Below are 21,148 nucleotides of genomic sequence, written 5' to 3' on the forward strand. Positions count from 1 at the left end.
TTCAAGACTTTGCAACCCCCAAATAATCAGATTTGGGAGGTGCTCAACCTCCTTCCACCAGGGTCAACCTGCGAGATCCGGGTCCAGTTTCCACTCGTGGTCCTCGAGTCCTGGGCTACAGGGTGGGTCGGGGTCTCAGGACGAGCTTCGGTGTTTCTCACCCCGGCTCCCACCCCGTGCGCTCTCCAGAGGCGCTGGAGCGCCCCGGGATGAAGCCCCCGGGCCCCCGGGCCCCAGGCCCCGCCCCGCCGGCCCCGCCCCGCCCCCCGCGCGCTCCGGGGGCCGCCCAGGCCCGGCCCGGCCCGGCCCCACCCCCGGCTGCGGCGGGCGCGCACACTGACTGGAGCTGGCCCGGGCCCGGGCGGGAATGGGGGGTGGGGGAGGGCGGGGTGAGAGGTCAGTGCGAGGACGGGCCACGCCGTCGTCCACGACGACAGCCGAGGAGGAGGAGGAGGAGGAGGAGGAGGAGGAGGAGGGGGAGGAGGGAGAGGAGGGAGGAGGGGAAGGGGAAGGAGCCGAGGCCCTCGCCGCCTCCGAGGAGGCCGAGGGGGAGGCGCCGCGGGCTGCCGGGCTTCCGCGGCTGCAGGTCCTGGGCCGGGCGCGCCCCCGGGCCGGCCCGCCCCGCCGGGCCAGCATGACGCCCTGGAAGCTGCTGCGCTGCTGCCAGCGGGCCGCGGCCTGGGTGCCGGTGCTCTTCATCGCCGTGGTCATCTGCTGGTCCTACTACACCTTTGTGGTGGAGCTCTGCCTCTGTGAGTATCCGGCCCGGCCCGGCCCGGCCAGCCCCGAGCCGGCCCGCCCGGCCCCGAGCCGGCCCGCCCGGCCCGGGGCCGCGGGGCGGGGAGGTCACCCCCCGCCGCCCCACCCCTCCTCCTCCTCATCACCCCAATTGTTACCGCCTTACTGCGGCCCGAGCGGGGCAGAACTAGAGCCTCCGGGGGTCTTACTGCCCCCCATCGCTTTGGGGCTCTGCGCCCCCGTCCCCTCTGCAAGTGTTTAAGGGAGCTGCTTCCCCTTCCCTCCCTCAGCTCCGTGTCCAGCCCCCACAGAAGTGCTTCCTAAACGCTTTCTCCCCCCCTTTTCACTCCCCTTCTCCCCGGGCATTGCATAATACACGCTGCCTTCCTCTTGGCTCCCCCTTCTTTGTGTCCCACGGACGCGGGCCAGGGCCAGAAGCCCAACACCTTCTCTTTCTTCCTTTCTCCACCTTCCCTCCCCTTTGTGTCCCCCAGTGCAGCGCGGCGCCTGCTGTAGAGTCACCCCCACCCCACCCCCACCCCCTGTGAAGCTCGGGTGCAGGAGGGAGCTGTTCCTAGGAGCTGTGGGGAAGAAATCACGGCTGGCCTCATTTATTCGCTTTTTCAGATCGTGTAGGAAATAGTTATGACTTGTAAAAAAAAAGTAGGCTGATCTGTATTGTGCAAAAGAGGAACGAGATTGGGTGGGGAATCCGGGTTATTGACTAATAACTAGTTTGTAGGTAGCACGTGCACATCTTTCCTCTTGTTGAAGTCTGCTTAAAGGGCCTCTAGGCGGGATCTTTCTTGTAAAAAACTACATTTGCTTGAAGCTTGAGTTCTGTAACTGTTCTGCAGAATCCTTTTGGAGAAGTTTGAGAAATGAAGGAGATACGCCTCCCTCTTTATTTTATTTAGACCTTGAAGGGTAGCAGTGGCGTCTTCTGGTCACAATTTATATTTCCTTTTTGAGAGTTTTTAATGTGATTGATTCACTTCTTGGGATCTTAAGTCACTTGTTTAATTTGGCTCTACATATGCAGAGAGAATTAGTCATTAATCAGCAAATATTTATGCTATGTACAAGGCACTATGCTAACAAGCTACTGACTAAAGATTATCATCTTTAAGTCCTTCAGAGAAGTTAAAGAGAAAATGCCAAGTTCCAAACAACCTACTTACTAAAAACTTGAGAAAAACAAAACTTGGGAAATTGGGGGTTGCCTGTAATTTCAATACTAACCAACACTATTATCCCCCATTATTTGTTCCATAATGTTACTACTGGATTAAACTGACTTAGATTTATGGGCTATTAGAGGTCATAGGATAATAGGATCATAGTTTTAGCACTGGACTAGATATAGTTCAACCATCTAATTTTACAGATGAAGATAAGTGATTTTCCCAAGGTCACATTACTAATAAGGGGCAGAGCTGGGATTTGAGCCCAGGCTAATGCCAGTTCTATTATTCACTCCACTACACTATGCTTCTGAAAGGGACCTTAGAGATCATTTTGCCTGAGCAAAATCTTATATATAGGCAGCTGAAGTCTAGAGAGGTTCAGAGAAATGCCTCACAGCTTTTACTAGCATGAAAACCAGGACTCCCAGCTTTCAGAGTGCTTTTTCATTATCCCTTGCTTTTGATGGGCATTCTTAGGAGTGCCTATAGTAATATAAACTAATGTAAATTCCAACAGTAGAACCTTTGCCATCTTTGTGAAAACATTTGAAGAGCCCAGTTCTGAAGTCAGGCACCATCTCCTTTGTCTCCTTTTCTCTTTTCTCTGCACATTCCTTCAATGCAGTGAAAGGTGACAGCCCTTCCCTTCCCCCTCTTGTGCAAGACAGAGCAGCATCCCGTTTCCAAAGGCTGCAGAAGTATGGGGTAGAAGGGAGGAAGCTTTCCTGATAGACCAGCAGCTAGAGGAAGAAAAGAATTTGGGCACTTACAAAGAATTTCTGAAAAAAATATAGTGCATTTATAAGAAGAGAACTGTTTGTAGTTTGCTGTTGGGCTCCTGGATTTCTTTTCTTCCTTTCTCCTCCCTCTCCTGCTTGCTTACTTGACTTCAAAGAAACTTTCTTAACATCGGGACCAATGGCAAGTAGTACTACCTAAAGTTATTGAAGTTATTCAAATCTTTAGAGGCAAACCACTGATTTAGAACTGCAGATCTCTTCTTGTCCCCTCCTAAGATAAAGCATGGGAGGAAAGTTGTACTTTTTTATTTTAAGGACCTGAAATAAACTTACAACCTGGGATGTTGAGTCCAAATCTGCAATAAACTAATAATATATAGACAAATCTTAGAGATTAGAATATTTTTAGTGGTAGGCTTTCTACTTTGATTGACTGTAGGGAAATCTTAGACCTATATGTGTGTTATGTGGTAGGCAAATTATGCAATGAAAAGTTTAAAAAATTTTTTTTCTGTACTTGATTGTTCATTTATCATGTCACTTAGAATTGGTCTTGTATGATGATTTTTTTTTTAGGTTTTTGCAAGGTAAATGGGGTTAAGTGGCTTGCCCAAGGCCACACAGCTAGGTAATTATTAAGTGTCTGAGACTGGATTTGAACCCAGGTACTCCTGACTCCAGGGCTGGTGCTTTATCTACTGTACCACCTAGCCACCCCTTGTATAATGATTTGAATTTAATATCTAATACTCTTTTTGAAACAGCTTAGATTATATTTAGAATTTATTTTCATAATCTGCTTTTTTTCTCACCACTTGAAATGGTTCTAATTATTCTCCCCATAATGCAGTTTACACATCATTGTATTTGAAGGATTTATTCATGTTATCTTCTTACATGCCCTAATTTCTTGTGTTTTTTTCCCATTTCACTTATCCATATTCTACCTATCCTTCATAGTGCAGCTAAAGTTTCACCTTTCTTTTGAAACCATCTGTGAATGAATGATGTGTACAATAGAATGTATGCAAATAGAAAGGCATGAGTCCCTACTATCAAAGAGCTCATGATAAATGAACTTAGAGATCTCTTCCAACCCTGAAGTTAGATCCCATGATCTTGCTTTCTTCTGAAATCTTTTCTTATTTCAATTGGATCATCTTTTGACAATTGTAAAATTATAGACTTTTTGGAGCTAGCTAATTCAGTAACTCTTTATAGATGAGGGAAAAAAACCCAGATAGACTTGGGTAAAGGTAGCATGATATAGGCAGCTAGATGGCACACAGTAGTTTGAGTGCCAAGCCTGGAGTCAGGAAGACTCATCTTCCTGACCAATATCCTCAAGATACTTAATAGTTGTGTGACCTTGGGCAGTGTTGCTATTTGACTTACTTTCCTCATCTATAAAATGGGTAACTTTGCCAAGAAAAGCCCAAAAGGGGTCATGAACAATCAGACACGATAGAACAAAAAAACAACAAAACTAATCCTTCTGCTTTATTTTAACACACAAAGGATGCAAAGAGGAACCATCTGATGCCCAGCTGGGCAAGTGACAATCTCTAGGGTGAGAAAGGTGAACAAAAAAATCCCCCCAAAAAGGTTGACAACAAACAAAATCGTACTTCACTTATCTAAAAGTGAAAGGAGAGAGATATCTCCCAGAAGTCCTGAGAACTTTAAGGCAATGAGGCCAGAGGATCAAGGGTTTCCCAATTTGGGTGAGTGGAGAAATGATACAGAGGTCAAAATAGCTTGTTCAGAACGTTACTGTCAAGGGCATGGCTTGACTTGCACATATGCTTGATCTAAAAGCATAAACTCAGAAACAAACCAAGAATAAAGGCATAAAGATCATCAGTAGTTCCAGTAAGGCATCGGGGGATGCTTTCTCATCTCTTCATAGATCAGGCTGGCATGTTAGCTGGCATTTTGGAATTCCCCAGCAAATCAGACACTTAGAAACTTAAAAAGAAACCCATCGGACTCAAATCAAGGATTCAAAAAAATATTTTGGGAGGTTAGTATTTCATATTTCATCATTCAAGTATTTTTAGGTAGAAAACACACACACACACACACACACACACACACACACACATATAAAATAGGTATAATAATACTTGCCTTGATTGTAAAGTGCTTAAACAGTTCCTGGTACCTAGGAAGCATGATATAATTAAATGCCTTGTTCCCCTTTGTATGAGACTAAGCTTGGATTTCCAAGATATTTTTATTCTCATAATACAGTGCAATACTTTTTCATTCTTGAGATTAAGAATATCAAGAATTTTCTATTGATTGTCAAATGTTGCCAAGGCAAGAAAATCCTGAAACAACTAACTAGAAATGGTCTGTTATTTAAGTATCTCCAAAACATCATGGTGCAGAGCCTGTGTTTCTTTTTGATCTCTGACAAAGCACTTCATCATATTGGGAACCTCAGTTTCATCATCTTCTAGCATTGTGAGTAGAACAGTGAAAACAATAATCCGATTTTAGAAGGCTGAATGTCTTCATGTCTACTGATGAAAGTTGATGTGATCAGAGAGTGTACAAGATAGTGCCTCCAAGCCTTTGCTGGTACTTGGGAGAAGAGTGGAATAGGTTGATAACCTAGAAGAGCACAGTGACTTGGGAATATTAAGCCTAGAAAAATAGTTTAGTGTAGTCATTGCTGTCATCTTCAAGTGCTAGAAGGACCCTATGAAGAGAGAGAGAGAGAGAGAGAGAGAGAGAGAGAGAGAGAGACTTAGACTTGTTTTGCATTCTCCCAGAAGGTAGAACTAGGAACATGGAATGGAAGTTGCATGGTTAGATTTTTAGCTTGCTTTATATAAGAAGACAGTCCTTAATAATTAGTTGTCTAAAAATGGAACGAGGAACTTCTTTATTAAAACAGAGGCTAGGGCTGCTAGGTGGCGCAGTGGATAGAGCACCAGCCCTGGAGTCAGGAGTTCAAAGCAGACCTCAGACACTTAATAATTACCTAGCTGTGTGGCCTTGGGCAAGCCACTTATAACCCCATTGTCTTGCAAAAGCCTAAAAAAAGAAACCAAACAAACAAACCAGAGGCTAAAAGATCTCTTACTGTAGATCCTTTAGAAAGGATTATTCACCAGTTGGACTCTCTGAGATCCTTTTTTAACTCTTGAGATTCTGCATCAATGAATTAGTAACTGTAGTCTCTGACATCAGTTTTAATTGGATTGGAACTGTAACTGTGCTCCAAAAGATAGCCACAGGAGGTAAAGACAAAGTCCTTTATATGAACAAATATTGAAAAAAAATCTTAAGGACAGATTTTTGTTAATTTTTTATGCTTTTTAATTTTTCCATGACATTTCAGCAATTGTTCTTGACCTAATAAAGATTCAGTTTTTGATCAGTCTGGACTTGGAATTTATTTTGGGGTCCTGCTTTTTCCACTCTACTGAATTTTTCCTTTTATTTTTTACAAGACCCTTCTTGTCATTTTATAAATACTTTTTTAAAATTCATTCTTAACCTAGACTATCATTCATTTTAGAAAAGGTAGCATATATATATATATATACATATATATATATATATATATACATACATACATAGAGAGAAAAGAACATTAGATTTATCAGTGATATGAGTTCTTGATTTATTAACTTTGTGACCTTGGACAAGTAACAGTTTCTCTGAGCTTCCTATTCCACAAATAAACATGTGAAAGCATGTCCATAATAAATTAAATGTGCATGATAATGGTATTGCTTACCTTACGAGGTTGTTGTGAGAAAAGTTCTCTGTAAACCTCAATTGGCTATATAAAATGATGGGCTGTTATTATTAATGGCATGTAAATATATATGTGTCAATACCAAGCTAGATGTCTTAAAAGGTAGCTACCACATTAGACATAAGAATAATAATTAAGATATGGGGAAATTCACAGGAGATATAATTCAAGAAAAGGATCAGTATATAAAAGGTCAAATACCTATATACAAATTTACAAAATCTGGTTAACAAGCAAGATAAATTAGGAAGATCCTAATGTAAGGAGGCAAATTTAACCTTATAGGTATCATCTCAACCTAGTGGGATGAGACCCTGGATAAGACTATTACTCTAAAAAGGTATAACTTATTCAAAAGAAACAATGTCTCTGTTTTATTAAGAAGGCGTATTCATATAAGGGATTCTAGGAGGGAATAATCATGCTTGAGAACATTTGGGTGAAGATCAAAGGATGCTGCAACAGAAGCAATAGTGTCACTAGAGCATACTATAGATTACTTGGACTGAAAAGGAAAATAAATGAGTTTAAGAAACAATGACTCTGGTACACAGGATGACTATTGTAGTGTCATCTGTCATACTTAATAGGAATCTCTCTCCCAGAATTAGAGGAACTGATAATTTCTTGACTTGGTTTAACCATCATTTGAAATACATAAGAACCAACAAGGGAAATTTCAATTGGAGATTTGACTTTTTATCAAAAAGAAAACAACTGGAAAGTGATTATTAGAAGATGATACATGTAACTTCTAAGAATTATTAGGGTTATTAAAAGGAGTTTACATGTTGGAATGATCTCCAAAAAAAATGAAGGGATGACAGAGATATGTACTGAGAGGAGGAGGGAGAGGTAGAATGAGGAAAATTTTATCCCATAAAAGAAATGCGTAAGAAAGAGCTTTTATAGTGGAGGAGAAAATGGGGCTGTGGCTGGTAATGCTGAACTCACTTTCATCTGAATTGGTTCAAAGAAGGTGATAAAAGTGTGCATGTACATACATTGTAGCATGTGTGTGTATATAACACATTAAGTTGTATATATAGAAATACAACTTGACCAGTAGGGAAATAGGAGACTCAAGGGGATAAAAAAAAGGGCTATGTGTGTAAGAAAAATTGGAAATAGAAGGACATACAATTTAAATAAAAGGCTGGAGCAGAATCTAATATGCTTCAACTGAACTTTAAAAAAAAATTGGGATAGCAATCATGGTCTCAGACAGAGTAAAAGCAAAAATGGCCTAATTAAAAGGGAAAATCAGGTAAATTTCATTTTGGTAAAATATACTCTAGACAATGAAGTATAAAAAATTTTTTTATAGCCTGTTTCTCTGTTAAAGGCTTTTCTTCTCAAATACATATACATACATACACACACACACACACACACACACACAAACACACATATACTCAGTATAGAATGGAGTCAAGTTTTTAAAAATAAGAGCCATTGACTAATTGATAAATGGTCATAAGATATAAAGAGGCAGTTTTCAGAAGAAGAAATCAAAGCTATCCCATGGTTATATGAAAAAATTCTCTAAAACACTTTTTTTTATTTTTTGGTGAGAGCAGTAGGATTAAAGTGATTGGTCCAAGATCACACAGCTAGCAAGTATCAAGTGTCTGAGACCAGATTTGAATTTATATCCTCCTGATTCCAGGACTGCTGTTCTATCCACTGAATCACTTAGCTGCCCCTCTAAATCACTTTTGATTAGAGAAATGCAAATAAAAGCAACTTTTAGGTGCTACCTCACACCCAATCGATTGTTTTACATGACAAAAGAAAAATAAATGTTGGAGTTGTGAATTAATCCAGTCATTCTGAATAACAATTTGGAACTAGGCCCAAAGGGCTACAAAACTGCAGGTAACTCTTTGAACCCAGCAATACCACTTCTATATATGTACAAAAATATTTATAGCAACTCTTTTTATGGTGACAGAATTAGAAATTTGAGGACATGCTCATTAACTGGAGAATGGCTGAACAAGTTTTGGCATATGATTTGAGATGGAATACTGTTATGCTCTAAGAATTGACAAGGAGGGTGGTTTCAGAAAAAATATGGTAAGACCTTTATGAACTGTTGAAAAGTAAAATGAGAAGAAGCAGGAGATCATCGTAAACAGTAACAGCAATGTTTTAATGATAACTGTAAAAGATTTGACTACTTGATAAAATAAAATTATCCAAGACTCCTGATGAGAAAATGATAGCCACCCTCAGAGAATTGAACTCCGAGTGCAAACTGAAATGTAAGTTTTTTTGCTTTTTTTTGAAATATGGCTAATATGGAAATGGTTTCCATGAAATAAAAGAAACTGATGCACCTCTTATGCCACTTTCTCTCAAGCAGTATTGTACATGCTCCTGAAATGTGGAAAAATAATTGGATCTGAAGAGTTAAAAAAGAGAAAATGATTATTCCTTCTTTAGGATTTGTGATTCAGCATACCCTCTAGATTTAGGGAGACCAAATTTCAATGAGTTTAGAGTTAAGATGGGTCTGTGAACATGTTTTTAAAAATATTTTGATATTTCAGTAGAAGTTTCCTTTGTTATCCTGTGGATTCAATTGTATGCATTTAAAAACATTCTGAGACTTGACATCATAGGTGTCAGATGGAAATTCCATGGACAGAAATTTTTCAAAAGTCAGTAGGATGAATAGAAAACTTTCAAGAAAAATATTCTGATCACAGAAAAAGAAACAGTTGCAGTAAGGAAAAGAAGAGATTGGTTTTTGGTTTTTTTTTTTTTTTTTTTTTTTTTAGTTTTTTGCAAGGCAAATGGGGTTAAGTGGCTTGCCCAAGGCCACACAGCTAGGTAATTATTAAGTGTCTGAGATCAGATTTGAACCCAGGTATTCCTGACTCCAGGGCCGGTGCTTTATCCATTGCCACCTAGCCACCCCAAGAGATTGTTTTCTAAAGAAATTAATATGAATCCACAGAGAACTCAGATTTAGATTGTAATATGACGTGTACATATTCTCAGTGGCAAGTGGTCAATGGATATTAACAAGTAGTAATCAAAAGAATTGCAGATTGTTAATAAACATGTGAAAAATTGTTCCATAATCACTAATAAACAATCCCAGATGTTTCACCTCATGCCTAACAGATTGGCAAAGTTGACAAAAATTGGAAATACTGCAAAAGAGACTGTGGAAAGCCATACAAATGAATCGTTAAATGGAAGCTTTGATGAAGTTTTAAATTCATCCAACTCTGGAAGGCAACTTGATGTTATGGGAAGAAAATGACTTAAAGTGTCATTCATAGTGTTTTGACCTAGAGATTCTATTGCTTGGCTTATACACCAAGGAGGTTAATAAAAAAAGGAAAGGCTTTGTTTACACCTGAATACTTAATATTGACAACGATGTAAAGGAAAAGGATAACAGCAAAACTGTCAAGTCTGAATATTGTGAAATTATAATAACCAAAGTTTGTCCCCAAATCAGAGATAGGAGAAAAGATAACTCAGAGGTGGGATAACATGACTATGAAACAAACCTGATCAGGTTTTTTTGGTTTTTTAATTTTTGATGTGTTGGCTAGTTTGATGAACTATTTTTTGATGTTTGTTTCTTTAAAAGGATAGTTTTCTAGAAGGTAGAAAGGAGGAGAGTTAAACACAGATGATATTAAAAAAAGATAATTTTGGGGCAACTAGGTGGCACAGTGGATAGAGCACCGGCCCTGGAGTCAGGAGTACCTGAGTTCAAATCCTGCCCAAGTCACTTAATTACCTAGTTGTGTGGCCTTGGGCAAGTCACTTAACCCCATTTCCCTTGCAAAAACCTTTAAAAATTTGATATTTCAATTTTAATTTTTTTATGTTAAAGCAAGAAGGCCTCAACTATATAAATGTCAGCTATTATTAATCTACATTAAACAAGTGGAGGGCAACAAAGTAAGGGGGGGAAGACAAGTACAGATAAAAATCAGGTAATGGGGAGGGATGAGTATAAAATACATTTTCAGAATAATTTCAGAAATGATCGAAGTCTTGAGGGGATACTTAGTAAGCAAATCTAGGGATGAAAAAGCTTTGTTGTTTTTGTTTGTTTTAAGATATTGAATAGGAGGAAGGATCAATGAGAGGTTAGGGTAAATGGTTGGGATGAGTAATATTAGACTGATTTTAGAGAGAAGGCAAAGCTGCTCAGGTTTTGTTTGGGGTAGTGGTTGTTTTTGTTTTGCTTTGTTTCTATTTATTCCACCTAGAACTGTGATCTTAGCTTTTAGGTAGTAGATGTCAAAGATAAATAAGAAGTAGCATTTGACTTCAAGTCATCTGATCTAGAGCTAAAGGAACTGGTGAAAGATATTACTGAGCTGCTACTACTACTTTAAATGATCTCTGAAAGATCATGGAGAAGTGCTATAGGATTGAAGAAGGGCAGATATCCTGATTTGGAAAAAGAGGAAGAAAATAGGATATGCAGACTCTAGCATCAAGTTTGACTTCAATTTCCAAGGTCAAATTTTGTTAAACAGATGGTTAATGCACATCTAGAAGCAGTAAAGCTTTGTGAAGAACAGGTTGTGCCAGACTAACTTTATTCTATCTTTTGGCAGGCTTCCTAAATTAGTAGATTAAATCCTGTAAATGCAGTTTTCCTAGTTTGAAGCAAAGTATTTGTCAGACTTTCTTATGTTGTTCTTGTGAAAAAAGAGGGAAAGATTATGTGTTAGGCAATAGAAGCAAACAAAAGTAACTGCTTAGATTGAGGTCTCTGTTAATCAATACAACTAGGGAAAAAGGAAAATAATTTATCTGTTTTAAAATATTTATAACAACTCTGTTTCTCATGGCAAAGAACCAGAAATTTTAGGAAATAGCTGAACAGCTTGTGATTTCTGGTTGTGATGGAATACTACTGTACTGTAAGAAATGATGAGTTTGATGATAGAAAAACATGGAAAGATTTGCTTGAAATAATGAGTGGTTTAAAGGAGCAGAACCAAAAGAATGTTGTATGCAGTAATAATATTGAATAACTTTAAGTGACTAAGTCATTTTGAATAGTCATTTTGGCAATTATAAATAACCAAATGAAGGAAGATACTATCTTCAGAGAAATAACTAAAATGTTTAGAATGGTTTTACATACATACATACATACATACACACACACATATACACACACACACACACATATACATTTTTGTCTACTGGTAGCCATCTTGGGAGACATGGGGGAGAAAAAAGGAGGGAAGAAAGACAACTATTATATATTTAAAAGCAATAAGTTGTACATACTATATTATTAGTTTCATGTATAGCCATTTTTTTTGCTATTCTATTATGTTTCAAAGTGCTTATTTTATTTCTTAAGTTTAGAATAAAACCACAGTAAATTAAAAAGTCTCAGGGTGGCTAGGTGGTACAGTGGATAGAGCACCGGCCCTGGAGTCAGGAGTACCTGAGTTCAAATGAGGCCTCAGACACTTAATAATGACCTAGCTGTATGGCCCTGGGCAAGCCACTTAACCCTGTTTGCCTTGCAAAAACCTAAAAAAAAGTATTCCAGGAATCTGGACTTGGCTTTGTAGTTAATATTTTTTTCATGATTTGAATAAAAGTGCTCTTCATATTGGCAGAGGACGTTAAGCTGGAAGCAAAAGCTGACACCACTAAATCAGGGATCTTCAAAGTGGGGACCATCCCTATTGATAGAAAGATACATTGTATTCCAACTTAGATGGAATGGTCAGTTGTGGAGCTTGTCTTAGCCACAACCACACACCTATTCTTTTGAGATCAGGTTCTCAGCTGAATGGATGGGAGGGACGGGAAAGCTATATGTAGTTTGAAGAGGAATTAAAAGTTTTCTAGGTGCTCTCTGGTGAGTGGGGTAGTAAGTCAATTAGGCTTAAAAATTGCCTTGCCACAGTGAAGACCCAGTTGCGATTATGTAACATAAATTTGTATTGGATCCAGTCAACATTTCATGATTTCCTCTAGCTTTAGTAGTATGTGAGTTGGAGCCAAGACAGAAGGTAATAGGAATAGGCAGCCTTGTAGACCCCATGACTGAATATTGGGTGGGATAAGGGCTTAGGAATAAAATGTAGAGTTAAACTGGTTCAACAAGGGGTCAAGATGGAGAAGGGAAGAGAATATATAGCCAGTGCAGGGATGATGACCTGGAACAGAACTAAAGGTTGATGGAGGTCAAAATGAAGATCAGGTTTTGAGGTTGAAAGGAAGAGGGAGAAGTGGAATGCAACATTGTGAGTTGATAAAGGAATTTTAGAGTGCACAAACATGAAGTGTTGGTTGTGGCTAATGTGGATGATAGGAGGATCAAGGGTATTATCATCTCTGCATGTATCTATAAAGTTGCAAGGAGGAAAAGATCATGTGAAATAATAAGTAAGTTGAGTTCTTCCTCTAATCCATCCCATCATCCATTCAGTCATTTTATAGTGATTTTCCTAAAGTTCAGGTTCAGTTATATAACCCCTCTCTACTAAGTACACTCCAATGACTCACTATTATTTATCTCCAGGATCAAATATGAAATTTTTTTTTTTTTGGTATCTAATGCCCTTCCTAACTTTACTTGTCCCCTTGTGCTCTTCAGACCCAGTAATACTGGCTATTACAGGAACAAAATGCTTCATTTTTCTGCTCAGGCATTTTTCTCTTGGTTGTCTGTCAGGCCTGGAATACTATCCTCTCTTAACTCTTATGTACTCACTTGAATTGGAAGCCTTCCCCAACCTTACCTTACCCCCTACTAATTTTACTGCCTTCCTCTGTAAATTATTTTGTATTTACTTAATTTAGAGCTAGTTTTGTGTATAATATTTGTGTGTTGTCTTCCCTATTAAACTGTAAGTTCCTTGAAGGCAGGGACTGTCTTTTGCCTCTTTTATAAACTTTGCTGTTAGCACAGCACCTATGCAATTCATAATAGACATAGACACTTAATGTTTACTGATTGATTGGGAGGTCAGCAAGTTTAAGTAGTGTGAAGGTAGGAGTTGAGGGTAAAAGTCTATTGTGTTGAAGCACAAATAAAGATGTAAATAATGAAAAGTAACAAATGCCAAGAATTTACCTTTCTCCTGTTTGAGACAGACTTGTGGTGTTATGCAGTTTTTACTCTTATAAGGAAACTGAGATGTGCAGGTTAGTAAATGACTTGTTGACAACCACATGACTACTAAGGGGCAGATCTGCAATGAAAATCCAGTCTGCTAACTCCCACTTCAGTGTTATTATTCAACCTGACATTGTATAGAAAGATAGCTTAACTAAAAGGATGTAGTCTCCAAGTCAGGTTAGAATTTAGTGTTTAAGAATACTAGTGCCAGGTTCCAAGCAAATAAATAATACCAAGTTAAGATTACAGAAATATGCAGCATATGCCCATGGACAGATTGGCAACCAAATCCAATTCCCATGCTTGTCATGGTATCACCTCCTTGATGTCATGGTCTTCTTTGAAAAATGAAGGCAGCTAGGTGGTGAAGTAGATAGAGCACCAGCCCTGGAGTCAGGAGGACCTGAGTTCAAATCCATCTCAGACCCATAATTGCCTAGCTGTGTGACTTTGGGCAAATTACTTAACCCCATTGCCTTAAATAAAAAAAAATGAAGGACAAACATTCTCAGCCCCTTAGCTCTGTGTCTGGAACATAATGATTAGCATTTATTTTGTATATAAGACCTCAGGTTTAGTTTAGATAGTGAACTTCACTGAATCACTATTTACCTGGTTTCCAAAAGCAGTTAGCATGCACACCCCTAAATCATGGAAGGATTCTTCCTATTTAGTTTTTAACTTCTTAACCTACTATTTGGTAGGATCTTACTAAATTTTTGATTCATGAATTGATGATTCTGAAGAAAAATGTCTTTTAGTTGTGGCTTTCACATAGCCAATTTCCGGATGAACATTTGAAATATAATCCATTTCATAGTTATTTGTATGTAGAGGTAGGCAGTTCTAGAAGTAGTACAGTAAAGAAAGGAAACTTCTTTGGATTCATCTGAACAGCAGTGAGATTGTGTAGAAGATGGTGATGGGTATAACAGATAGTTTTGGGACCATGTCTTTTTTTTTTAATTTTATTTATTTTGTTTACAATTTTTCCCCCCATTCTTGCTTCCCTCCCTCCCATTCCTCACAGAAGCATTCTGTTAGTCTTTATATTGGTTCCATGTTATACATTGATCTCAGTTGAATGTGATGACAGAGAAGTCATATCCTTAAAGAAGAAAAATAAAGTATGAGATAGTAAAATCACATAATAACATAATGGGTTTTTTTTCTAATTTGAAGCTAATAGTCTTTGGCCTTTGTTCAAAGTCCATAATTCTTTCTCTGGATACAGATGGTAATTCTCCATTGCAGATAGCCCAAAATTGTCCCTGGTTGTTGCACTGATGGAATGAGCAAGTCCATCAAGGTTGAACATCACCCTCATGTTGCTGTTAGGGTGTACAGTGTTTTTCTGGTTCTGCTTATCTCACTCATGCAAATCCAGACTTCCCTGAATTCCCATCCCTCCTGGTTTCTAATAGACCACGAGTGTTCCATGACATACATATACCACAGTTTGTTAAGCCATTCCCCAATTGAAGGACATTCACTTAATTTCCAGTTCTTTGCCACCACAAACAGGGCTGCTATAAATATTTTTGTACAAGTGATGCTTTTACCCTTTTTTCATAATCTCCTCAGGGTATAGACCCAGTAGTGGTATTGCTGGATTAAAGGGTAGGCACATTTTTGTTGCCCTTTCAGCATAATCCCAAATTGCTCTCCAGAAAGGTTGGATGAGTTCACAGTTCCACCAACAATGAATTAGTGGGACCTTGTCTCTTATTGCTTGGAATTACCTAAGTGACTATACACATTAAAGACATAGACAAAAATAATTCTGTTCCCATTAAACTGCCTGTGATTTTTCTATCTAATTCTACCTCCTTTTTTAAACCCTCCCTCTAACCTTTTCCAGTTCCATTTTCCTTATTAATGCATTTCTACTTAGACTGTGTGTACTTTTTAAATTTTATTTTCCTGGCTTCTATTTTTTTTAATTAAATATTTATTTTTCCAACTACATGTAACAGTAGTTTTCAACAATCATTTTTTTGCAAGATTTTAAATTTTTCTCCCTTCCCTCCCCCATTCTCCTGATAGAAAGAGATGTAATAGGCCATGCGTGAAAGAAGAATCAAATCAAAATGGAGAAAAATTAGGAAAAAAAGTCATAATACATAATATAACTTTTAAAAATTGAAAATATTAAATTTTGATCTGCATTTCAGCTCCTCACTTCCTTGTCTGGATAAGAATAATATTTTCCATCATAAGGCCTTTAGAATTGTCTTTTATTATACTGCTGAAATGAACAGGCCCACCATGGTTGATCATCACTCAGTGTTACTGTATTAATGTTGTTCTGGTTCTGCTCACTTCAGTCAACATCAATTCATGCAAGACTGTATACTTCTAAACTTCTTTAATCCAGTTCATGAGGTGTCTGCTTCCCTCTTCTCTACACCATATTTGTAGTCTTCTGACAACTTAATTAGGAAAATGGTAACTTCTTCTTTTTTCCTTCTCTAGTGTAATTCTCTGTTCTTCCTTTTTTTCCTTTATTCTTCTTTTAAAATAAACACCCTACCCCACTGTGATTGGAGAGGAGAGCAAAATGTGAATGTAATAGCAGTGCTAATGACAAGCCCATGGTCACGGTGGCCAGTTGGATGAGTTATGAAGAATGGTATGATACGAAACTAGCTAAGATAGAGTTTCCTATATAGAGTTTCAAAGCTAGCTAAGCTTCCCAAAGCATAAGCTCTCTAGTGGAGGTCTTATTATCCATAGGGTACAGCATCCATTCAAATGATATTCAGGTGTATTTGAAATTAAATCATTTATGCAGCATAGTAAAGGTTGTAACCCTTTTTCTTTTGTCTTTTGATATATCATAATCTAAATTTTCTTTCCTTTATTGTAATTGTGACACATCTTGTGTAATCTTGACTGTGGTTCCTTGGCATTTGATTGCTTCCTTTGTAGTTGCTTGTAGTATTACTTCTTTGAACTTGAAGCATTAATTTTTGGCTATGACATTTTTGGGAGTTTTCAGGCAGTGAAGAGTTCTTTTTATTTTCACTTTGCCCTCTGGTCCTGATCATTCTGAGCAGTTTTCATTTATCAAATTTAGAACTATGATATCCAGATTTCTGCATATCCAGGTCTAGACATGGTTTTCAGGTAATCTTAAGCTTCTTAAATTCTCTCTCCTTTTCTTGTTTATCAAGTCAGTTGTTTTTGATAGTAGAGACCATGCCTCAGTCATCATGGTTTTTTTGGGAAAGGCAATGGGGGCCCATTCTCTATCCCCTGAGCCACCTAGCTGCCCCTCAGTCATCTTCTAATATGTTAGTCTTTGCACTTCGTTCTAATGCTTCTTGTTCCATCTTTGAACAATTTAATTTTGTTTGCTCCATTCTATTTTTCCTGGTGTCTACTACTTGAGTAAGGTTTTCTGCTTTCTGTTCTAAACTTTCTTTTTCTACTTGCTTTAATTTCATTTGTTGGTTCATATTTCAGTTCTCCATTTCTTCTGTAAAATGTGAATGATAACACTTACCTCGAACAGTTATTGTGAGGTTCAAATGAGATAATAATGATAAAATGCTTAATACATTGCCTGCCATATAGTAAGTGCTTTATAAATATTAGTTATTTGCTATAATCATTCTTCCACACTTGGAGTCCTTGTAGCTGATCCTGTCCTTTTTTTCTGGTGTTCTATTTGTAATTATTTTCACTTAGGATTATCTTAACTTACAGTTTATTTCTAGTGTATTAGGAGTTTTCTTCTGTTTATTCATGCCTGCAGGGTCAGATCCTGAATTTAGACTTTGTACCAGGGCCAGGTTGAGGTCCTCCCATATCATGGGATGAAATGACTAGCCCAAGATCTGTTGCTTATTGCAGCCTTAAAAGTGAGACTCTTCCTCCACTAGGAAGTAGTGCTAACCCCATCTCCTACTGTCATCTCTCTGGGAAGTCTGTAACTTCAGACTACCTTTCCTGGTACAGTCTCTAGGCAGGAGGTTACATTGGCCTATCTCCTAGACTTTACTCAGTTGTAATAATTAGTGTGTGTGTGTGTGTGTGTGTGTGTGTGTATGTATGTACATATATACACACATACATATATGCACATATGTAATTTATATATATATATATACATGTATATAACACACATATTAAAATAGTTGAAAGCATAGTGATAGAATTTGAGATGACGTAACCTGTTAGATATTTGAGGACAACATTATTTTCTTCCTAACTTTACTTCTCAGTTTCCTTTAGTTGATTGTCATGTGGCATGGATATAAGGCCCTTCACTTTCAGTCTAGTTGAACTGGACTATTTATCATTCCTTATACATATCTTTATTTAGTCCTTGCCTTATCTTATGTTGTTCCCTATACTTTGAGTGCTTGACTTCTCATACTTTATTTCTAGGTAGAATATCCATACTTCAAGACCCAGATAATCTGTATTTCTATATTCTGTATTGTGTTGTTGCCAAATTTATTATTATGACCAAGCAGAATGTAGATATTGCATATTTGTATATGTATCTGTCTTCTAGAGAATATACCTAAGAGATTTATATTCAGTTTTGTAATATCATGATATGGTGAATAGGGTACTGAATATAAGATTCAGGAAACTTGGTTTCAGATACCACTTGTGTGTGGTATTTGACTAATTGTGTGACCCTGGGCAAGTCATTTAACATCTTTTTTGCCTCTGTTTCCTCCTGTAAAATGAGGAAGTTATACTCAGAGACCTCTAAGATTTCTTCTAGCTTTTAACTTATGATCCTGTTATCTTTATATTTATAATAGAATTTAATGTAATGAAGGTGATAGAATTTAGAAAAACAGTAAAATCAATCTGAGTTTGAAGGAAAATGCTGAAATAAAAGTGATCAAAAAGATTATTTACCTTTTCTTTAGAATAATAAAACCTTATGCTTATTCATTTTTATCAGTTAGTTGTTAATTTTGTTTTTGTCCCCAAAGAAATCATTGCTTAACAAAGCATAAAGAGAAGCTAATCTGAGTTCAGTTAGCAATAATTAAATTTGCTACATACATTGATTGCTCATTAGGCATTGAGGTTATACTATATGGGATCTATGATCTGCACATTACAATATATCCACACCCAGTCTTCTTAAAATTTTTCTATGCCTTTTACAGAAACTCAATCCAACATGTTGGAGAACTCTCTTCACATTTTGGAGGCTTTATTTTCTTTTATTTTTTTATTCTTTAGGGTTTTTTTTTTTTGCAAGGCAAATGGAGTTAAGTGGCTTGCCCAAGGCCACACAGCTAGGTAATTATTAAGTGTCTGAGACCAGATTTGAACCCAGGTACTCCTGACTCCAGGGCTGGTGCTTTATCCGCTACGCCACCTAGCCGCCCCTTTATTTTCTTTTAAAAGCATTTTTGGTAGTAGGAATTCAGATTGGCCACATTGTCCCTTTCAAAAGAAATGGTCAGCCCACATTCTTTTTAGATAATGTTTCTTTGTATCACTTATTCCACTTCTTGCAAATAGTTCATACTTGGAAATGTATGTGTAGGATTTTGTCTGTGTGTCACAATAAAGTAAGAAAAAGATTAGAGATTTCTGGTGCCAAGATGGTAGAGTGAAGAAAGAAACCTCTGAAACCCTCCTAAATTTGCTTTCAAACAACTAGAAAATTGCTTCAGAATTTATCCAGGAGCAGAGAAGCATCTTACCAGTCCCACAGGAAAGGTCTGTCTTACTGGACTCGTAGGAGGGAGCAAGTTCCAAAAAGCAGCAGCAGCAGGGCAGGAGGGGGCAGCAAAGCTCCAAGCCTGGGGAAATGCACTAGTGAAGCCCACCTTCTTGCAAAGCAGCAGACCCCTAAGCAAGTGAACAGTTAATGTAGCACAGCAGGGCCCCCCCATCCCTAGCAAAAGCTGCCAAGAGGACTTGACCCTTTTGCTGACCAATAGTAAAGCCCCACCCTGGAGCTGGCTAACAGTTAGACCTCACCCCTAGGACCTATGAACAGAGACCCTATTTCTATAGCAGCCCAGCAGCCAGGTCCCACCCTTTGGGCAGATCAGCAACAAAGCTATTTGTTTAGGGTAGAGAGACTCTGTTTCCATGGCACCCAGCATCACGGTTCTACCCCTGGGACAGACCAGCACCAAGATCCCTCCTCCAGCAGGGCCAGCCATTTTTTTTAAATTTAAATTTATTTTTTATGAAAGATATTATTTGAGTTTTACATTTTCCCCCCAATCTTGCTTCCCCCCACAGAATGCACTCTGTCAGTCTTTACTTTGTTTCCATGTTGTACCTTAATCCAAATTGGGTGTGATGAAAGAGAAATCATATCTTTAAAGAGAAGTCTAAGAGGTAACAAGATCAGACAATAAGCTATCTGGTTTTTTTTTCTAAATTAAAGGGAATAGTCCTTGTACTTTGTTCAAATTCCACTGCTCGTTATCTGGATACAGATGGCACTCTCCTTTGCAGACAGCCCAAAATTGTTCTCGATTGTTGCACTGATGGAATGAGCAAGTCCTTCAAGCTTGAACATCACTCCCATGTTGCTGTTAGGGTGTACAGTGTTTTTCTGGTTCTGTTCATCTCACTCAGCATCATTAGTTCATGCAAATTCCTCCAGGTTTCCCTGAAATCCCTCCTGGTTTCTAATAGAACAATAGTGTTCCATGACATAGGGCCAGCCATTTGAAAGACTTATCATAGCACTCCAGCCCCAAACCCCACTCCTGGAGCAGTGCAGCAACCAAACCCCATGTCCAGGGAAGTCCTCAACCCCTAGTACCAGTCAGAAGGGAAGAATATCTCCTAGAGAAAGCAAAGAGCTAAGCCCTGAAGCCCAGTGAAAGCCAGCAGTAAGACTCAGACTCCCCATACAAAAAGTTTGGGATAATGTAGGACCAGAGCCCAACTCTCACATAAAAATGACAAATCATAAAAAAATTAGCTAAGGGGTGGCTAGGTGGCGTAGTGGATAAAGCTCCGGCCTTGGAGTCAGGAGTAACTGGGTTCAAATCTGGTGTCAGGCACTTAATAATCACCTAGCTATGTGGCCTTGGGCAAGCCACTTAACATCATTTGCCTTGCAAAAAAACCTAAAAAAAAATTAGCCAAAAAAAAAGCTTGACTATAGAAAGTTTTCATTGTGATAGGAAAGCTGAAAGCATAAATTGAGAAGATGACAGTAGTGTCAAAATGACTATGTGAAGCTTCACAGAAAAATGTAATTTGGTTTAAAGGCCCAAAAGAATTCCTGGAAGAGCTTAAAAGGAATTTTAACAAGCAAATTAGAAGAGAAGAATCATTGGGAAAATAAATGAAAGTAATGCAAGTGTCTCATGTAAAAAAAAAAGTCATGTAAAAAAAAGATACACAAAAATTTACCAAGAAAAATAATTCCTAAAAAGTAGAATTGGCCAAATGGAAAAGGAAATGCAATAACTCATTGAAGAAAATAATTCCTTAAAATTTAAAATTGAAGAAATGGAAACTAATGACTGAGACATCAAAATATATAACAAGCAAAAAAGTTAAAAAATTAGATGTGGGGGCAGCTAAGTGGCACAGTGTATTGAGTACAGGCCCAGGA

General features: G+C 38.3%; 1 protein-coding gene and 1 long non-coding RNA gene across 3 annotated transcripts in view; one reads left to right on the plus strand and one right to left on the minus strand.

Annotated features, from left to right (window-relative positions):
* Positions 1-367: 367 nt before the first annotated feature.
* ZDHHC20 (zDHHC palmitoyltransferase 20) overlaps positions 368-21,148 on the plus strand; it is a 110,882-nt gene continuing 90,101 nt past the window's right edge. The window contains exon 1 of one of the 2 annotated variants that reach the window (XM_074216223.1): positions 368-752. In XM_074216223.1, the coding sequence (XP_074072324.1) occupies positions 368-752 (385 nt within the window). The remainder of the gene's footprint in view (positions 753-21,148) is intronic. The other variant, XM_074216224.1, reaches the window with a different exon arrangement.
* Positions 1,332-19,641, minus strand: LOC141507995 (uncharacterized). Its single transcript, XR_012474314.1, has 3 exons — positions 19,263-19,641; positions 2,449-2,665; positions 1,332-1,768 (listed from the first exon to the last, which is right to left on the minus strand). It is a non-coding gene; the product is annotated as an uncharacterized LOC141507995 (long non-coding RNA).

The sequence above is a fragment of the Macrotis lagotis genome, chromosome 1 (assembly GCF_037893015.1).
Source record: "Macrotis lagotis isolate mMagLag1 chromosome 1, bilby.v1.9.chrom.fasta, whole genome shotgun sequence".
Classification (NCBI taxonomy): Eukaryota; Metazoa; Chordata; class Mammalia; order Peramelemorphia; family Peramelidae; genus Macrotis; species Macrotis lagotis.